This window comes from Fukomys damarensis, unplaced genomic scaffold (genome assembly GCF_012274545.1).
Source record: "Fukomys damarensis isolate Sample0158 unplaced genomic scaffold, DMR_v1.0_HiC HiC_scaffold_5, whole genome shotgun sequence".
Taxonomy (NCBI): Eukaryota; Metazoa; Chordata; class Mammalia; order Rodentia; family Bathyergidae; genus Fukomys; species Fukomys damarensis.
Genome location: NW_022900917.1, coordinates 56,851,424 through 56,872,004, shown reverse-complemented (window position 1 = coordinate 56,872,004; position 20,581 = coordinate 56,851,424). Strand labels below are relative to the sequence as shown.

The 20,581-nt window shown below is 35.9% G+C and overlaps 1 protein-coding gene across 3 annotated transcripts in view; it reads right to left on the bottom strand.

The window, feature by feature from the left end:
- Positions 1–20,191, bottom strand: part of Rb1cc1 (RB1 inducible coiled-coil 1) — a 53,986-nt gene extending 33,795 nt beyond the window's left edge. For all 3 annotated transcript variants that reach the window (XM_010605534.3, XM_010605536.3, XM_010605537.3), the window contains exons 1-7: positions 20,116–20,191; positions 17,228–17,340; positions 15,901–16,021; positions 13,953–14,079; positions 13,613–13,783; positions 3,504–3,706; positions 1,480–1,903 (exon numbers count right to left, since the gene is read on the bottom strand). In XM_010605534.3, coding sequence (XP_010603836.1) covers positions 1,480–1,903; positions 3,504–3,706; positions 13,613–13,783; positions 13,953–14,079; positions 15,901–15,971 — 996 coding nt within the window. In that variant the 5' untranslated portion in view covers positions 15,972–16,021; positions 17,228–17,340; positions 20,116–20,191. The remainder of the gene's footprint in view (positions 1–1,479; positions 1,904–3,503; positions 3,707–13,612; positions 13,784–13,952; positions 14,080–15,900; positions 16,022–17,227; positions 17,341–20,115) is intronic.
- Positions 20,192–20,581: the final 390 nt, after the last annotated feature.

Here is a 20,581-nt window from a genome sequence, read left to right as displayed (position 1 = left end):
TATATATATATATATATATTTTGTAGAATGGCAATACAGCACAAAAAATATAATAAGTTTCTCCAAAATGAGTTTCCAATGATTTAGAAAAAATATTTAATCTAATGTGCTTGTGCAAGTGACAAATGCTACACTGTAGTAGTCATGCTAATTTTATACAAAATGTGCATAAGTAAATCAAAGTTGGCATTTTGCTTTCACAACAGACACATAAAATATCAGATTTCAGAGTGTACTGTAATGTTCCATAAAAATAACCATTGACCTCTAGGATCCAATAATGTAATTCCTAGTATAGCTAACTTCTGTTTTCTGTAGGGATAAGCAGTTCTTAATATTCATTGTTAAGCCAGACAGAATGAGTTTCCTTCCTCTTGTTATGCAAAATGAATAAAACCAATGATTTTGCTAGATTTTGCATTTAAACATGAAACTCAAAGCAAGTATCAGGTGTGTGTTCCAAAAAAAATGGTATCTTATCCTAATGACAATCATATAGCCAATTATCCATATGGAATTTTTAGATCACTAAAGTATCAATAGTGAAAGCAGGAAAGTGTCAAAAGCTTTTATTTATTTTTGGCTTTGCAAATTTTATTACGTATTTTCTTGTCCCACCAAATGTCCTAATTGAATGAGAAACCTACCCTACTGGGTGTCATCAATGAAACATACACAGAAAAGAATTATGAAACTTAAATATTTTTAAATTTCCTATCTTACTGTGTGTTCTAATTGAGATAAGTGAAGGATGTGGTGTTTGGCAGGCATCTTAAATAATGTGTGTGTTTTTTCTCTAGTGAATCAAGGACTAAATCTCTTCTAATATTTTGTATCATTGAAAGGTATGCCTCTTCCTCAACTTCCTTACATGTGCCCCCATCAATTTCCCTTTTGGCTTCTAGTATTTGTTATCAGTTATGGATAAAATACAGACAGAAATTTACTCTCAGGCTTCCCCTAGGGAAATGCTGACTGGAAAGAGGCGTAACGGGACTTTCTTGGTGATGGAAATGTTTGATAACTTTTTTTGGATGGTGGTGGTTTTACTGAGTTACAAAGAAAAGAGGGTGATTCTGGTTCACAGTTCTGGAAATCTAAGGTTAAAGGATTACATCTGGTCCTGGCCTTCTTGTTAGTAGAGTCCTCCATCACGTGGCAAGACACAGAAGAGGATACTATGTCTTCCCGCTCTTTCTTATAAGGCCATGTGGTGGTTTACTTTTTAACTAACTACTCGAGACCTATGTAGTTTTTTATATGTAAATTGTTCTCATTGCATTAAGACATTTGACCTAAATAATTTCATATGATTGTCACAAATTTATATTCAGTTCATAAATAAGATTACAAGTTTGAGTCAATCTAGAAGTTTCAATCCACAGCATACTGTTTCTACTACCTAATACCCATTTTCCCACAGTAAATTAAGTAATGTAAAATGAACAAGCTAAGAATTATCAAATTAACATTACTTACCCTGCTCATAGAATCAAAGCACTTTCTGACCAAAGATTCCACATCATTAGGTCTATCTTGAACATTTATCCAGTCTAACAAAGAAACATTAAAAAAAGGCAGTTCACTGTCTTTAGCATCTACTGAAGTTTCATCTTGCTGTACAGTACTTTGACCAGATTCTCTAATTTCTTTGCCACTCTCAGCATCTGTATCTGGGGCTACATGTTCCACTGACTTGTGAAATGAGGTTAACAAGGATGTATTAGTTGTTCTAGGCATATCAGGAGAGAGCACCAGTTCAGTGGATTGTTTCATCTCAGCCTTTTCAGAGCCTTCATGTTCACTTAAAGAATCCAGTCTTTCCAAACATTCCCTGTAACTATGTCTGGTTAGGCACTCCAACAATGGAATCTTGGCCATTACTGAAACCGCAGTTCCTAAACTTAAAACACAGAAAGATCTGTCAGTAAAACAACAAGATTTTTCTATTTAAGGATTAGCATCCATTTTATTAATATAAACACACAAGATCTTATCACTTGTCTACGTATTATTCATTAATAACAATTTATAAGCTATCTGCTCACTAATAGAAGCCTAGGTTAGCAGACAGAATGCTATAACTAAGATATCAAAACTTTAAACTAAAACTAGTTTAGGCTATTACAAACAAGCTGGCATTTAGTTTTCACCAAACGTTAAGGAGGCATAAGTATTCAAATTTACACAATTTGTTATTTTGTCTTAAGTCAATCAAACTTACTTAATATACTAAAAATTCAGGATAAAATTGTCTTAATCTTAGGGAAACTTATCCTGAAAAAAGATAGATGTATATAGTCAAAAGGTATGGGAAAATATATCAACTCTTGATTTTATAAAACCACATATAAAATGATACCGGTACCTACATCAAATTGAAATAAACTCTCCAAAAATTCCCCAAAAAATAGTTACTTGTAAGTGTTATTAAATAAACTTAAAAAAAAAATCTTTTGATTTTAAATTATTACTTTTTTTCCTCCCAAGTTTTCTTTTATTATTAACCTAAGACCAAAATCTAAGTATTTGTACAGAAAAATACAGAAATGGGGTGGGAAATTGGCAGGTAGAAAAGAATAAGAGTGAGGGAGGGAGGGAAGGCAGGAAGGAGAAAGGAAGGAAGAGAGGAGGAAAGGGGGTGAGGGAGGGAAGAGAATATGAAAGAATATACTATTTGCCTCTAATTTAAGGTCTAGTTAATAACACACAAAAAACCCCACAGAATCAAAAATAATTAAAAACAAACAAAAAAACCCCTTGAAAACCCGGGAAGTCCAAGCATGTGCACATGCATACAAGTTATATTTTGAATTATCCCTCTTTTTATATTATGGCCTTTTCTTTAAAAACATCTAACAATATTAGATGTGTTTCTCTAAAACAACTAGAACTAGAAAGCTATCTAAATGATAGTTAGAATACAATGGCTAATTTCCAACTTAATTAAAGCTACACTAGGATGGTGTTGAGGGGAGGTAATTGAATATAGTTCAGTTTGTTCTTAAAATCATTATGTAGCCCAGGCTGGCCGTGAACTCATGTGATCCTCCTGCCTTTGCCTCGAGTGCTAAACTATAGGCACGCACCTTCACACCTAGCTAGGATGGCTGGTATTGAAAAAAACCAAAATTTTTCTTCCTCATTCTGTCTGCTAACATTTATATTTCTATTAATTGCATTATTTTTATAGCTTTTCTTTATGAGATAATACGAGCAAAAATTACTAGTTTTACAAATGATTTCAGTACTTTATACTCTTTTCATAACACAACTCAAGAAAAAGTATTATGGGGGAATTATATGATAAAGCAAAAGTAACCAAAAATTATAAATTTATAAATCCATACACCTATAAAAACTATAACCTAGAAAGCACTATGACAAGACTCAAACCTGTTATATGAACATATGTATAAGAAACATACAGTGACTAAAACTATTTATGAATTTCAAAGACATTTTAAACAAATATCTTGTTATCTACTTAATGGTAAACATACTGAGTAAGTTTTAACTTGATGTCTTCTATGGATTGCAGATAATTTGAATAAATACTTTCAAACTTGAAAAGTAGCTTTTGGTATGAATTTGAACAGTCCTCCAGATTGGCCATAATTGCAGCCCAGCCTTGGTGTTGAAGATGTTCATCATGGACAAGACCTTCACAAAAAGAACAAAGTTTCTTGGCAACTTCATACATTTCCTACATTGAGAAAGAAAAAACAGAGTAAAAATAAAGGCAATGATTTATGTGCATTTGTGTATATACGTACATTCATATTTTCATGACATACTAAGCACATCCTCCCCGCCAGGTTCTTGTCTCAAACAAAGAAATGGGCAAAATAACTAAAAAATAGTAACAAAATTTATTTCAAAAAGTGAAATGTGGGAGTGTGGGAGAAACTGGATCTGCAGAGGGAACTTGGGTCATCAAGAGTTTTAAGATAGAAAAGCATACCCTGGAGGACACAAGGCGGGTACCATGAGGAAAGCCATGATAGCCTCTAAGCGCATTTTAGAATTATTCATTTGCATTGAAGATGCAGTTACTTAGTATCTTCCTGTCCCTGGGTTCAATCACTGGCAATACACAGTCAACAACAATAATAACAAGAACTATTTTCTTTTTATTGCTCGTGCCTGTAAGAACCTAAAATAACAAAAGATATGAATACTAGACTGGTCACAATGGCACGTGCTTGTAACCCTAACACTTGGTAGGCTGAAGCAGGAAGACTGCTAAATTCAAGGCCAGCATTGAACTACCTCCGGAAACCCTGTCTGAAAAAGCCAAACAAGCTGGGAATGGTAGTGCATGCCTGTAATCCCAGCATTGGGAGGCTGAGGCAGGAGGAATGCTGTGAGTTTGAGACCAGCCTGGGCTATATAGTGAGCTCCAGGACAGTCTGAACTGCATAGTGAGACCCTGTGTCCAATAAATAAACAAACAAACAAACAAACAAACAAACAAACAAATAAATAAATAAATAAAATTTGGAAAGCCAAACAACAACAACAAAAACAAATAAAGAATATTAATATTGATGTGTTTCTGAGCAGGTTTCCTAAGATTTCAAAAGATGTTACCTCTGGAAATGCAAGTGAGAGTTTCAATAATTTGACTAATGACGTGTGCCATTTCAAATGTTACAGTCCTCTGAAGAGTCATCTACAAACACTTTTAGACAACAATATTTTGTAACTTAGTGAGATTCTCGGAAATATTTTATGTAAACAATGAAAATATCTTCAGAACAGATGTTTAAAAGGTATAAAAATATTTAAGAAGTATATGTCAAAAGAAAAAAGGGTTTGAGCTCCATGGTATTCAGACAAGAAAGTAAAAAATATAAACTACTACCCAGCCATCCCTCTGCTGGGTATCTCTCCAAAAGAATTTTAAAAGTCATATCACAGTGATATATGCACACCTATGTTTTTATAGCGGCACAGTTTTTAATAGCTAAAACTTGGAAACAACCCATTTGCCCATCAGTTGGAGACTGGATACAGAGATGTAGTTTTTCTATAAAATGGAATATTACTCAGCCATAAAGAATGAGAAAATAGATTCATTCACAGGAAAACAGATACATATTGAGGATACACTCCTAAGTGAAATAAATAAGTCACACATGTATAAATACCAAATAGTTTCTCTGCTGTGAAAAACTGTAACAGTACATAAGATCCTAATGGGATAATTGACCATGTAAAATAGGAAGAAAAGGGCTAAAAGTGTAGGGAAAGTGGGAAGGGTAGGGGAAAGGTAATAAGGGAAAAGAAAAAAATATGAGAAAATGAAAAAAAATGGAAATAAAGTGTTTGCAAATGGGAAGGGGAGGAGGGGGTGAAGGGAGAGCACAGACAAGGGGAAAAAAATGAGAACCAGGACCTGTCATGTAAAGGTACACGATCCCAATGATGAACGTAATTGTACTGTATACCTTAAATGTACCAAAAAACTCAATAAAAGGAAAAAAGAAAAAACAAAAAAACAGATCACTGAGATGCTCAGCAGCTTCTATGAAGATACAACTGCTCAGATAATGGAGGTACTAAAACAATCAGGGAGCTTACAGAAAAACTAATAAAAAGCTAGCTGAGCTAATAAACAAAATAATAAAACAAATGGCCAGATTAGCAAATAACTACAGTCTATGAAAAGGCTATAAATGCAAATCCAGGACATTAAAAATTTTATTGACTATATGGGCAGAGGTGACCAATGTGAGGACAGAGTAGGAGAATTGTAAGACAGGGAGAGGGTGGAGGATTTAATTCAGTGGTGCTGGCGCCTGCCTCCCAAGCTCAAGATCCTGAGTTTGATTCCTGGTATCAGGAAAGGGGGTGGGGGTGTTGGCTGGGTGTAGTGATACAGGCCTCTAATCCTAGCACTATGGAGACTGGAGCCCGAAGGACTGCCATGTGTTCAGGACTAAAGATTACAACATATGCCAGGCAATGTAATGCTAGCACTCTCGGAGGCTAAGATAGGAGGACTTCAAATTCTGGCTTAACCTAGGTGACTTATAGCAAGACTTTGTATCAAAAGAAATGGGTGGGGATATAGCTCAGTGAAAAGACCTTTGGTTTAAATCTCCAGTACTGCTCCCCACACCCCAAAAGAGATACAGACTTCAGAACTCAAAATACACTAAAAATCTTGTAGATATCCAAAGGAACACACATACACAAAAAGAAAGTAAACAAATGAAAAGAGGGCTCAATACAGACAACATAAGATACCAGAGGTAAAAAGCGTTATCTGTTACCAAAACCTATAAACAGAAAAAAATTACTATTCAAAGAATAGCACAACTGAAAAGAACTTCAAATAGAAATGTTAAAGCCAGTCTAATTTTTGTTATGTAACAAATCTCTATATATGAAAGTAAGGAATGTTAATCAAGGCCAGGTGTGGTGGCTCAAAACTATAATTCCAGAATTCTCAGCAAGGTGAAGCAGAAGGACTGAAAATTCAAGCCCAGTCCATGAAGCTTGGGGGTTTAGTGAGATCCTGTCTCTAAATAAATATATTCACAACACATACTGGGGATAGAGTTCAATACAAAGGCCCTTGGTTCAAGAGCCTACACTAAAGAAAAAAGGAATGTTAATCATTTATTCTAAATGTTCCTATAAAAGTCACAGTAACTCATTAATACCTAAATATTATACGATAAAATGACTACTCCACTGGGAGGCTGAGACAGGAGGACTGCCACAAATTCAAAGCCAGTCCGGACTACATAGCGACCCTGTCTCAAAAAACAACAGAAGCTTGGAAACAGCCCATTCGCCCATCAGTTGGAAATTGGATGAAGAAGATGTGGTTTTTATATAAAATGGGCACTACTCAGCCATAAAGAATGAGAAAATAGAGTCATTCATAGGAAAATGGATACATTTTGAGGATACACTCTTAAGTGAAATAAATACGTCACACATGTATAAATACCAAATAGTTTTTCTGGTGTGAAAAACTATAATAATATACAAGATCCTAATGGGATAATTAACAGAGTGAAATAGGAAGAAAAGGGCTAAAGGTGTAGGGAAAGTGGGAAGGGTAGGGGAAAGCGAATAAGGGAAAAGAAAAAAATATGACAAAATGAAAAAATGGAAATAAAGTGTTTGTAAATGGGGAGGGAAGGAGGGGGTGAAGGGAGGACACAGACAAGGGGAAAAAAATGAGAACCAAGACCTGTCATGTAAAGGTGCAAGATCCCAGTAATGAATGTAACTGTATTGTATGCCTAGAATATACCAATAAACTAAAAAAAACAAAAAACAAGACAAAACAAAACAACAACAACAACAACAAAAGGCTGGGGATTTAACTCAGTGGTTCTGCCTCACAAGCGCCAAGGTCTAAGGTCCCAAGTTCAATCCCCAGTACCAAAAACAACAACAATAAAAAAATACCCAAAAGACTACTCCAATAGATCCAAACTTGCCTAATCTAAAAAGATAAGAATACTGCAATAGATAATACATTTTTGTCTAATTAATTAAAAGAAATATAAGACTAGCATGTGTCTAATTAAGAGATAAAATTAGAAACTAGTAAGAAGGAAATCATGACAAAAAGTAAGCAAGTATTCCAGCACCTGGAAATTAAAAAATGCTTCCCTATGCAATACTTCAGTCACTAAAGAAACTAAACCCTCAACTGTAGACTTACTTAAAAATACAAACATGAAATATTAAAGTACAACAAAAATAATGCTCAACAGAAACTTGAAGGGCCTACAGACAAGTAATCTAATTAATCTTTAACTGATAAAATAGTAGACAAATAATTTAGTCTATTTTAGAAAGGAAACCTACTCCCCTGGGACAAGAATACTTCACCAACTATTATAACATCACACTCAGTATATCATATCGCACTTGTTTTTGCCCATTAACGTCAGTTGGATTCTCCAGTCCTCTGAACAATCTCAACTGTCCACAGACATTTCCAAGTACTGCTAGGGATACTATTGCCTTAGGTTGAGCAAATCTAATAAAATACTAAAAATGAGAAAACACAAGTGCATAAAAGACAGCCATGATATACAAGTTAGGACATTTAACTCAATTTTATAAACATAAGAAAATGGGGACAAGGGTACAGCGCAGTATTAAGAGTACTTAAGTAATGCGCACTTGTGTAGCTTGAGGCACTAAGCTTGATTCCCAGCAATGCTAAAATAACAACAACAAAAAAAAATACCCTTATTTCAATTGAAGAAATTTCCTTAATAAAGTTAACAAAAATTGCTCTGGAGTGTTGAAAATTAATTCAAAAGAACTAAGCAGTTTCTAATTAAGTTGTTTTTTGTTTTAATCGGGGATTGAACTCAGGTCCTTGTGCTTGCGAGGCAGGCCACTGAACTGCTGAGCTAAATCCCCGGCCCTCTAATTAAGTTTTTAAAAATAATATCAATAATTCCAAAACGTGAAAATGAGAATGTTTTAAGACACAAGCATGCATGTTAAGTCTTAATATGTAACAAACCACAATTTAATGGCTAAATAAGCAATTCACAAGATTCCAATAGGATTGGTAACTAGAAAAAATGGTTTGATATGCTTTGGAAAATAAGAGTCCCACACAAAAAAGTGAAATACTGCTCACTTTTAAAAATACAAAAACTGCCAAAAGACTTCTACACTTAACTGACAGACTCAGCAGAGTAGCTGGACACCGAGTCAACACTCAAGAATCAATAGCTTTCTTGTACACAAATAACAGAGTCATTGAGAGAGAAATTAGGGAAACAATTCCTTGCACAGTAACATCCAAAAAAATGAAGTATCTAGGAATTAACCTAACGAAGGAGACATAAGACCTCTACACTGAAAATTGTAGCACTCTGAGAAAAAGAGATAGAAGAGGATATAAAAAGATGGAAAGACATCCTTTGCTCCAGGGTAGGAAAAATCAACATAGTGAAAATGGCTATAACTTCCAAAACTGCTACACAGATTCAATGCAATCCCGATTGAAATCCTAACAGTGTATTTCACGGAACGTGAGAAAACAATCCAAAAATTCATTTGGTACCAGAAGAGACCCAGAATAGCAAAAACCATTCTAGGCAACAGAGACATGGCAGGGGTATCACAACTCCCAAATTGAAACTATACTACAAAGCCACTGTGATAAAACAAACATCAAGATACTGGCAAAGAAACAGGCCTGAGGATTAATGGAATAGATCAGAAGATGCAGAAACAACACTCACATACTCAGCTTCCTTATCTTTCCTTCTCACTGGAGGAAAGATAGCCTCTTTAATAAATGGTGTTGGAAAACCTGGCTTTCAACTTGTCAAAGATTAAAACTAGACCCCTATCTTTTACCATGCAGTAAACTAAAATCCAAGTGGATTACAAGCAATAAATATCAAAACAGAAACACTAACCTTGCTAGAAAGTAAATTAGGTAGAACTTTTGAAGACACTGGCATAGTAGAAGAGTTTGTGAACAAAAATCCTCAGCAGCACAAGAACTTGCACAAAGAATAAACAACTGGGATCTCACTGTATTAAAAAGTTTTTGCAGTGCAACAGAAACCACCAAGAGACAACCTACAATGTGGGAAATAATTTTTGCCAGCTGCTACTCAGACAAAGGACTACTATCTAGAATATATAAAGAACTGAAAAAAACCAGGCCACCCAAATACAAAGGCCCGATTAAAAACTGGGCATCTGAAATGAACAGACATTTCTCAGACAAACAAGTAAAAGCAGCAAATAAATATATAAATATAGGAAAAAATGTTCAACAAACATCACTGGTCATTTGAGAGATGCAGATAAAAACAACACTGAAATTCCACCTTACCCCAGAAAGAATGGCTGCTATCAAGAAATCACACAGTAACAAATGCTGGTGGGGTGGTGGGGAGAAAGGAACCCTGCTCCATTGTTGGCGGGAGTGCAGACTGGTGCAACCACTGTGGGAATCAATACGGAGATACCTCAAAGAACTAGGATTAGAGGTCACATTTGACCCAGCCATCCCTCTGTTGGGTATCTTTCCAAAAGAATTAAAAGAATCATATCACAGTGATATATGCTCACCCATGTTTATAGCAGCACAATTTGTAATAGCTAAAACTTGGAAACAACTCAAATGTCCATCATTTGGAGACTGAATAAAGATGTGGTTTTCCTATAAAATGCAGTACTATTCAGCCATAAAGAATGAGAAACTAGAGACATTTATAGCTAAATGGACGCACACTGAGGCTAATACTCTTAAGTGAAACAAATAGGATACACTTCAGTAAATGCTAAATAATTTCTCTGGTATGAAAAACAAAGTATAAGTAAGCCTCAAACAATATAATCATAGCCCGAGATATGAAGAAAATGGCTAAAGGGGAAGTGGGAAGGGGAGGGGAAGGGAAATAAGGGAAATGAAAAAAATGTGAAAAAAGGAAAAAAATGGAAACAAAGTCTTTGTAAATAGGGAAGAGTGAAAGGAGGGCAGGGGTATGAGGAAAAAATAAGAACCAAGACATATCATGTAAAGGTACACGATACCAATGATAAATGTAACTATTATTTGCTTTAAATGAACAATAGACTTAATGGGGGAAAATGCAAAAACTTCTTTAAGAATGGACTAAGACAGATACCAAGATTCAGAACCAAGACATGAACATTTTTAATTATATAAAATAGAAGCAAAAAAGACAAAGTGGAACTATAATTGTGTAATCAGTATTTTCCAGTATATAAATAAATATAAAAGATCTTTTACAAATAGTAACTTTGATAACATTTAATTTCCTGAGTCGTTACTGAGATCAAAATCTTAAAAAATTAAACATTATACTGAAATTTAAATGAACACAGATAACAGAATTTACTGTAGTACTGTGTGTAGCTGTTATTTTATTTGCTTATTTTTTGGGTACAGGGGATTGAACTCAGCCCTTGTACTTGCAAGGCAGGTGGCAGAACCACTGAGCCAAATCCCAAGCCCCTGTAGCTGTTATTTTGAATGGGTAAAAATCTTTTATTTAAAAAGTGATATCAATATAACTGGTGGCAAGTTGAAACAATACAATGTATTGCCATATCTCTTCTATCTCAGTGATCCTTTTTTACTAAGTATCTTGTTATTCTCATTATTGTGTATCCTTTGGACAAGTTTTCATTCATACCTCTTATTTAACATTAGACACTTATATAAGATAGCTCAACCTCACGTAGTATTTTGTATTTCCCCTGCTTTAGATATAAAATGAGTGGGCTGGGGATTTAGCTCAGTGGTTCTGCCACATGCCTTGTAAGTGCAAGGTCCCGAGTTCAACCCCTGGTACCAAGAAAAAAAAAAAAAAAAGGATGTAAAATGAGTTTCTTGAAGAAGTGATCTGTTCTAATAGGAAACAATATTCAGAATGCTTAGTTGTTTATTGTTTTGGGTGGTATGTGTGATAACTGGCCCTTAGTGCAAGGCCTTTGCACTAATCTATGTTCACAACTCTTTTTTATTTTCTTATTTTTAAAAAAACAGAGTCTTGCTATATTCCTAATTTGACCAGGATAGGCTTGAATTTGATTCCTCCTGCTTCAGCCTCAAAGTAGTACTAGGACTGCACTATCACACCTAGCTGAATACTTAGCATTTTTATATTTTCCTATCTGCTACTTGAGTCTCAATAGCAATGCTCTTCTTTCTCACTTCATTTAACTTTTTATTCTTTTTATTATCATATATTAGTAGAGAAATCATGCCGGTTCACATTTAAAGACTTCTGATATGTAGATCCTTCTACTGACTGAGGTTTTATTTGCCCTGTGTTCTCTAAGCACTTGAGAACTACATGTCCAATCATATTTAATGCTATATTTTCTCTAGTGAAATGCAGCATCTATTTTTCAGTTGCAAGCACATGCTAATCCCAGCACTCTTAGAAGCTGAAGCAGGAGGATCACAAGTTTGAGCCCAGATCAGGAGACTTAGTGAGACCCTGACTCAAGGTAAGGAATTTTTAAAAAGGGGTTGGGGATGAAGCCCAGTGCAAAGGCACTAGGTTAAATTCCCAGATTCCCCCACCTCCAAAATTACATAAAGACTATTATATAAATTCAGTTTATAGAATTATTTTCTTAACATACTTCTATCTTCTCATAATGCAGAGGCTAGGGCACAGGGATTCCCAGGTTTAAGGCTAGAGTAGCCTATAAGCAGGCTTGGACTATGTAAGTGAGACCTTGTCTCAAAAAACCAAATTTATCCTCTCAAAAACACTTTTGCGAGGTCCAGGGATTTGGCTCAGTGGCTCTGCCACCTGACTCACAAGCACAAGGGCCCAAGTTTGACACCTGGTACGAAAAAAAAAAAAAAACACCAAACCAAAACAAAACAACAACAAAAAATTCTGGGCCAGAAATGTAGCTCAGTGGTACCCTGCCCTGCCTGCCTGGCAAGCACAAGGTGCTGAGTTCAATCCCTCGTACCAAAACAAAACAAAAAACACTTTTGGACTCTTTTAACGCCAATTAAATGTATTTCAGAAAGATTCAGTTATTTTGTTTTTCTTTAGAACTAATAATTGTTCACAGAAACTGCAAATAACTTCTGTAACTGTCTTTTTGAGGGGAGGTTTGCAAGTAGCCAATCTGAGAGCATTATTCAATTCTCCTTGCTGCTCATTGGCTACTGTCTTGTAACCCATCTCCAAATGCACCAGCATTCCAGCATCATAACAGGTTGCAGTCCTTCCAATAGCTATCTGGTGTTTTTCCACTATTGTTCTTCTAGGAGCCCTAAGATCCCTAAGAAGCCACCAAAATGCCCTGCACCTTCTAACGTTATTAATACAGTATTCTATTAAATTATATAACTGCAGGAGTCATAGCATATTTAAACTACAAAAACAAGCATTTTTCTGGCCGTATCTGAAATTTGTGTTTTTTCACAATTCTGATTTCACAGTGCTCTAGGAACGTAATCCCTGCAAATTTAGGGGGCCCACTATACATCACATTAAAAGAAATTCTTTAAAGTTTTACTAACAAAACATTTAGCATATGGATTCTATTTATTTTTACAAAAGGTAAACACTGATATTTCATTAATCCTCAGACATGTTTTCAGAAATGAAAGCAGAATACAGCTTACCTCTTGTAGCTTATAGTAAATAATATTACAATAAAATAAACAGCAAATTAAAAAGGAAAATCAAATGGCTGGCAAATATAATTTGTGGAGACTGCAAGTAGCAGTGTAAGAGGTACACATTGAATCTTAGTACTCCAGAAACTAAACATGGATAAAGAAAAAAGAATTACAGTTTTTAGAGTAGTCTGAGCTCTTTGATAAGGAATTACCATCTAGGAGAGACGTTTACTGAGTCATATTTAAAGCAGGTTTTTCACTCTAAAATTCTGCAATTGTCAATGTAGGTTAACTAATAATGTATGGGCCTGAAATTTAAAAACTAGATATATTAACTATAAATGCTTTTTTCAAAAAGTTTGAAGTTACTTTTCATAACTTCTGCACACTTCCTTAGTAGTCTAGAAGATTGTTAGAGTTGCACGCTTTTAGGTACAATCAGTTCACTAATTAAAGTGACTGTTTATATCTTACCACAGCAAGTTGTGTCCTTGAAGCAACAGTGTGAAAAACTGCAGGCATCATAAGAGATTCTTCAACTTTTATTTCCATGTCGTTTTCTGTTGAAAATGTAGTTTTAGGAATAGCAGGTGCACGATCACATAAGATCATTTCTTTGTTAAAAAGAAAAATTGGGTTTGTGTCCTAAGTTAAAAAAAAAAAAAACAAATTAAAATAAAAATGTTACAAATACTGAACATGCATATTTCCCTGAATATACGAAGCAGACCAGCCTTATTTTTAAACGAGTCCTGGGTCCTCTCTTTTGTGAAAGGCCCTCAGTGTAAAAGGACTTACATCCTTGGGTACCTACCGTCCCAGCGCTATAGGTGCACACTCTTCGATCTGCAGCCATGCATTCTCCTCCGTTGACCACCAGCACCTGATGCTGAATAGCAATCTTGTATTTGCTTTGAATGGCATGTTTAAGGTCAGCCACACTTCCAGAAAAAAAAAAAAAAATCAGTAATTTACATTTGCCCAGTGACTTTATTATCAAAGTAGTACCTCATAAAAAATGCCCCATGGAGCACTTCTGTAATCCCAGCACTCAGAGGCTGAAGCAGAAGGATCACTATGAGTTTGAGTCCAGCCTGGGCTACATACTGAATTCAGGCCAGCCTGAACTACAAAGGGAGACCCCACCTCAAAAAACAACAACAAAACCAATGGACTAATAAATCTCACTCTTAAAACTTCCCCAAGGGCCGGGGATTTAGCTCAGTGGTTCCGCCACCAGCCTTGAAAACTCAAGGAAGGACCAGAGTTCAATCCCCAGTACCAAAAAACAAAACAACAACAAAAAACTTCCCTAAAATATTAGTCAGGAGAAAAGGTTTCCTATTCCTTGAACTAGATTCCCCATTTGTTACATCTAAAATTGCATGCATATAATCAGGCATGATGGTGGACAGCTGTAATGTCTCTTTAAGTCCAGCACCTGGGAGGCAGAGGCAAGAGGATAACTGTGAAGTTCAAAGCTATCCTGAGCCACATAGTGAGTTAAAGTCCAGGCTGGACTACGTAGTGAGACCCTATTTAAAAAACAAAAATGAGTCTATGAAACCCTAGCAATCTACATAATGTTTAAACAAAGGAATATGCTTAAATTGGCATCAAGTCTATTAAATTCCCACAAATCCAAAATTTATGATGAAATCTTCACATTACAGAAACTATATTGTCTAAACCACATAAAAATTTCTTCTTTCACTTTCTTTCAAAAAGATTTCTTTAGAGGTAAAATGTACTTAATGAAAATTAGTCTTTTCTAAAAACAAAATAATCCCTTACTACAAACCCCTTTCAAAACAAAGATTACTAATTAAACAAATTATAACAATTTTAGTATCAAGCAGACATGACGATTCTGTAGTATCAACTACTTGGGAGGTTCAGGCAGGAGGGATATTGTTTAAGTCCAGGGTTTCTAGCCCAGCTCCGGCAACAAAGCAAGACACCAACCCAAAAGAACAAAAACAAACAAAAATACACCTACATCTATTTTTTCCTTCTTGTTTAGCCTTAAAATATATTCTCCCTGACTCAAGCACTCTTCCCAAGTTTTACAAGTGTAGAGGCCATTCACAAGTCAAGTATAGGCGCTGAAACCCTTCCAAAGCTGAGGAATGATTAGAGGTATGAGTCCCACTCATTTGGCTAAAATCTTAACCTGACTTTATTTTCTAACAAATCTATTGACTGTAATCCACACAAGGGATTAAAAACAACCAAAAAGAGAGAAAGCCATCAGTAATTCCTTTAACAATGTCCCGTGAAGCACAGGATGGTGGAACACGCTGTAATCCCAGCACTCTGGGAGGCTGAGTTAAGATTTCAAGTTTGAGCCCAGCCTGGGCAACTTAGAACCTGGCTCATAACATAACATATAAAATAAAAGGACTGGGGCTATAGTTCAGTGTGAATACCTGGGATTCAATCCCCAGTACTATAAGAAACAAAATGTCCTGTGTAACTCTTAATAGCCTTGGCCATAGGTACTTAGAATGATGCAGCAGTAGGAAATCAGTTTGTGGGCATGTTTATTATGAATATATTCACCCAAACAAAATAAAACATTTAAAGAACTTAGCATTTTAGAGAATGGTGATAATTATATACATGATGTGTTAATACGAAATATTTAGGACCTGTCATATTGTTACTGCTTTGTAAAAGCATTAACAGTTTTCCCAAATCAAGTGTTTAACTTTTCACATATACACAAAATACGGAACTGAAGAGAATGAAATACAACTCACGTTTGCACTGTAAGTTCAGTGTCAAATGTTAGAGTAGTTCCAGTGTTAACCAGAAATACATATAACTTCATGATTTCTCTGGATTCTGTGAGAGCTTAAACCTCACCTTCTAATATAGTTCCTAAAAGAACAAAAGAAAAGAAAAAAAAATGATCCACTGGTCTTGGCAGAGCATGCTTGCTATCCCAGCAGGACTCAGGAGCCTGGAGTAGGAGGATCAAGAGTTTTTGGTCAGCCGAGGCTATATAACAAGTCCCAGGCCACCCTGTCTTGGGGCAGTGGTGGGAGGGCCACCAGAGATGGACATGCACGTGTGCACGCGCGCGCGTGCGCACACACACACACACACACACACAAAGTGATCAATTTTTATAAATGCAAACCAACAAGACACAGACGCGTGCGCGCACACACACACACACACACACACACACAAAGTGATCAATTTTTATAAATGCAAACCAACAAGACACAGCTCAGTCTTGTCATGTAAATAAAAATTAAAATGAGTTTTGATGCCTAGGATTACTGAGTGGATGATCTGGCAAGCTCTATGCTTACAAACAAACTGATAAGATTAGTAAAAAGTGTAACTATTTTCCTTTGAAAAAATAAAACTGTTTTCAGAAAAATAAGAGACCAGATATTAAGCGAGAAAGGTGATGTGAAGATTCTAGTTTTTCACATTAAGAATAAAATGCTTGAGGCAGGTGTAAGGGTACATGCTACTCTGGAGGCTAAGGCAGGAAGATCCTAAGTGCAAGCTCAACCTGGGCAATTTAGCAACTTAAATCTTTACCCAGTTCTTCTTTCCAAGAATTAGAAATAGATTAGTCTTTAGGTTAAATTTAAGAACAAATAAAAATATTATTACTTTTCAACGTTATGGGGAAATAAATCCCAATTCCTTCAGGAAGCCATAGAGTCCTGTCTTTGTCACTGAAAACTCTAAAAGGTTCACCATCACTGATCTAATATTTTATTTTTAACAAAGAAGTGGTTGAAATTCCACTGATTAATGAAAGTGGTGGAAGGCAACCATAAATCCTCATAAAACTGGTAGGTATGGTTCTTCAGGTTCTTTCCACAAGAGCCTCACAGAGTTTAAATTATTACAGCAGAAAAAAGGCTTTGGGCTGGGGATTTAGTTCAGTGGTCTCATGCCTTCCTTGTAAGTGCAAGGTCCAGATTTCAATCCCCAGTACTGCAAAAAAAAAAAAAAGTTAAGGCTTTGAAATTAAGTTTCCAAAATCATTATTTTAAATTCATTAGATAAAAAAGTTATAAAGGTAGGAGCTATGACTTACACTCTAGCACTATGACTTACCGTCAGGCACTGGAAAGCACTACCACTTTTCTTAAAAAGCAGATCAAAACTGGCTTATGTTTGCTTTGCTTGATATTGGCAACTGAATGGCACTACTGGTTAAACTCGGAGAACTGAAAAAGAAAAATTTCTGAATTACCACATGGAGAAATAATGCAAAATATGTAACCACAACATAGAGTCATCATACGTTCTTCCCTTTAAAATAACCATCTTAAAGAGTAGTCTCAACTCAGTCCCTTTTCCTACCTGCATGTTCACTGAGACCACAACCATGACCTTGAGCCATATCATTCCAATAAATAATAAAAAATCAGATGAAACTATCTCTACAGCCATTTCTCAGTCCTTAATATATAATGATAAAGAAGAGACCAAGCTGTGGAGAAGAACAGCTTGGATTTGGGCCTGAGTTCAACACTTTGCAATTATGTAATTCAGGACAAGTTACTTAACTGTTTTCAGTTTCCTCTTTTGTAAGCAGGAATAAAAGAGGCAAGTATAGCAGACAACCTCTAAGATAGCACCAATTATCTGTGCCACCTCTATTTCCTGACATCTACTCTAGAGAAATCCACTCCTTCAAGGATTAAGCCAGGACAGTAGTATTTCTAATCAAGACAATATACAAAAGTGATGGAGTGTCATGGGGTGTCACGATCATGATTGCCAATCAAGATTTAACTTGTATCTTGCCCACTAACTCTCCCTTGCTAACTTTGGTAAGTAAGAGGCCTTACAGAGACTTAGGTTTGGTAAGAAACTCAAAGAAGCTAAGAATCTCAGTCTGACAATCAACAAGGAACTAATCTTGACATAACTACATGAGGCAATGAACAGATCCTTCCCCAGTCGAGGGGACGATAATGCTGAAAAAGACCTTGACTAGTAGTCTTGTGAGAAACCCTGAAGCAGAAAACTCACCCAAGTCATGCCAAAAATCTCTACAATAGTATTTATGTGGCTTCAGTCTTGTGGCAATTTCCGATTCAGCAACAGATAAGTAATATAACTCAACCATATCACATTATAAAAATGTGAAAGAAAAACTTTCATATGGAACATGATGCTTGGCAGGTAAGAAGCCAATTCTTCAATGTTTGGGTGCTATTTCAGGCTTTGTTACTTTTGATAGTAGAAGTCACCTAATCCTATCGATGCAGTTACCACCACCGCTACTGAGTACTTAGCTCAAAACCTAGCCTAATTTTTTCCTAAATTTTCCCTCCAATCCCTCTGAAATTCAAGTCCAAGTTGATTTCCTATACACATTTATTCAATCTTGTATCCAACCCTGAACTCATCTTCTCTGTTTCCTAAATCTCCTTTTTTCATTTCTCTGGATGGATGGATGGAATCTACAGTCACTCAAGATATAGCACATGCTATCTTAACTCTAACAGACAGAATCATCAGCCAGTCTGTCTTGTCAATTCTAACACTCAGATGTTTACTATCTACCTCTATTTCTTTCTTTCTTTTTTGTTTGTTTGTTTTTTTGAGACAGGGTCTCATTATGTGGTTGAGACTGACCTGGAACTCACTATGTAGCCCAGTCTGGTCTCAGAACTCAGAGCGATCCTCCTGCCTCAGCCTCCCGAGTGCTGGGATTACAGGCATGCATCACCACTCCCAGCCTATCTCTATTTCTATTGCTAGTCTTAAGTCAGACTCATTTTATATCCTCTAGCATTTTATAACAGCTTCTCATGCTGTTCCATTATCTCTTCAATTTCTACTTGATTATCCTCAAAACTGAATTCAAAGAGGTCATTCTAAATACTAGTAAATCTTTTACTGCTGCTTAAATTTCATGATGTTATTATTTTTATGGATGCAGCTACCATTTTGCGAGAGTATTACAGCTTAGGAAGCCATCCTGTATGCTTTAAGGGAAATGCTTTCATTTGTTCCTCATAAGCATCCTTTAAAGTAGAAAGTACTGTCATCACTTTATAATAAGGAAAGGAATTAAATTAATGCTAAAAAAAAAGTAGTAGTTAATTTTACAGGTGAGTGACTGATGATTCCAACTCTGCTATTTCTTGCTTTTAAGGGTTATGACACAATGTCAGCACTTGAGAGGCTCAGGCAGGAGGACTGCTGAGTTCAAGGATAGCCTGGGCTACACAGTGAGTTTAAGGCTAACCTGAACTACATAGCAAGACCCTGCCTTACTCCCCTCAAATTACTATACCACCCAAGAGACAACATAATATGACCACTTTCTCCCCCCACCCCAACTTCCTACTCACATCCTTCCACTGCGTTCTCCACCAACATTTCAATTCCAAATGCTACACTGCTTAAATTACAGGAACAAAACAAGCTGTAAATCTCCCCAGTTCTGCCAGGTGTGGTAACACAAACCTGTAATCCCAACTATTCAAGAGTCTGAGGCAGGAGGATCTCAAATCTGAAGTTGGCTTGGACAATTTACCTAGATTCTGTCTCAAAAAAAATTTTTTTTAAAAGAGACTAGGGAGGTAGTTAAGTGGTTGAGTTCAATCCTGTAATACACACGCGCGCGCGCACACACACACACACACACACGCACACACTAAATCTATATTCTTGTGACAAGACTAAGTCAACACACTTGATATCTTCCCCAGGATTTCTTTGGGTTGTTTTTTAGAGAAAATCTATAGATTTTCCAATATCTACATTTTCCAATATGATCATCTCTATAACAATGGTAAAGGCTCCAGTTTAACCACCACCAACACATCCTCCCCATCATTACATTTATGAGTGATGCAGATATTCAATAAACACAACCATCCCCCACCCTGGGGGCTTGGCCCACATAAACAAATACTACAGTTCTACCTAATAAAGACTAAGGTGGGTGTGGTGGCGCACACCTATAATCCCAGCACTCACACCTGTAATCCCAGCACTTGGATGGCTAAGGCTGAAAGTGGCTGCGAGACGTAGTGAGTTCCAGGTCAGTCTCAACTACATAGGGAGACCCTGTCTCAAAAAAAAGAAAAAAGAAAAAAAAGACTAAAATACTACACAGATGAAACAACAGACTAACACAAACCTAACTAAAATAAAATGTATTTCCAATTCTGCTAGAAATTAATATCAAGTCTTTTAATAAAAAGGAAAGTCACTAAAAAGCCAATAAATTAAAGTGACAAGTAAGTGACAGAACCTGCAAGTAACAAAACTGGGTTATAGTTAAAAATGAACACGATCCCTGAGGGCACTCCTATAAGCCATTATATGCATTAAAGAAAAATATGTTAACTTGTTAGAATCCTGAGAACTCTATACCACAGCATTAATTCTAGTCTGCATTATATAATTATTTTTCCTTCAGATAGGCATTTTTAATTACAAAAT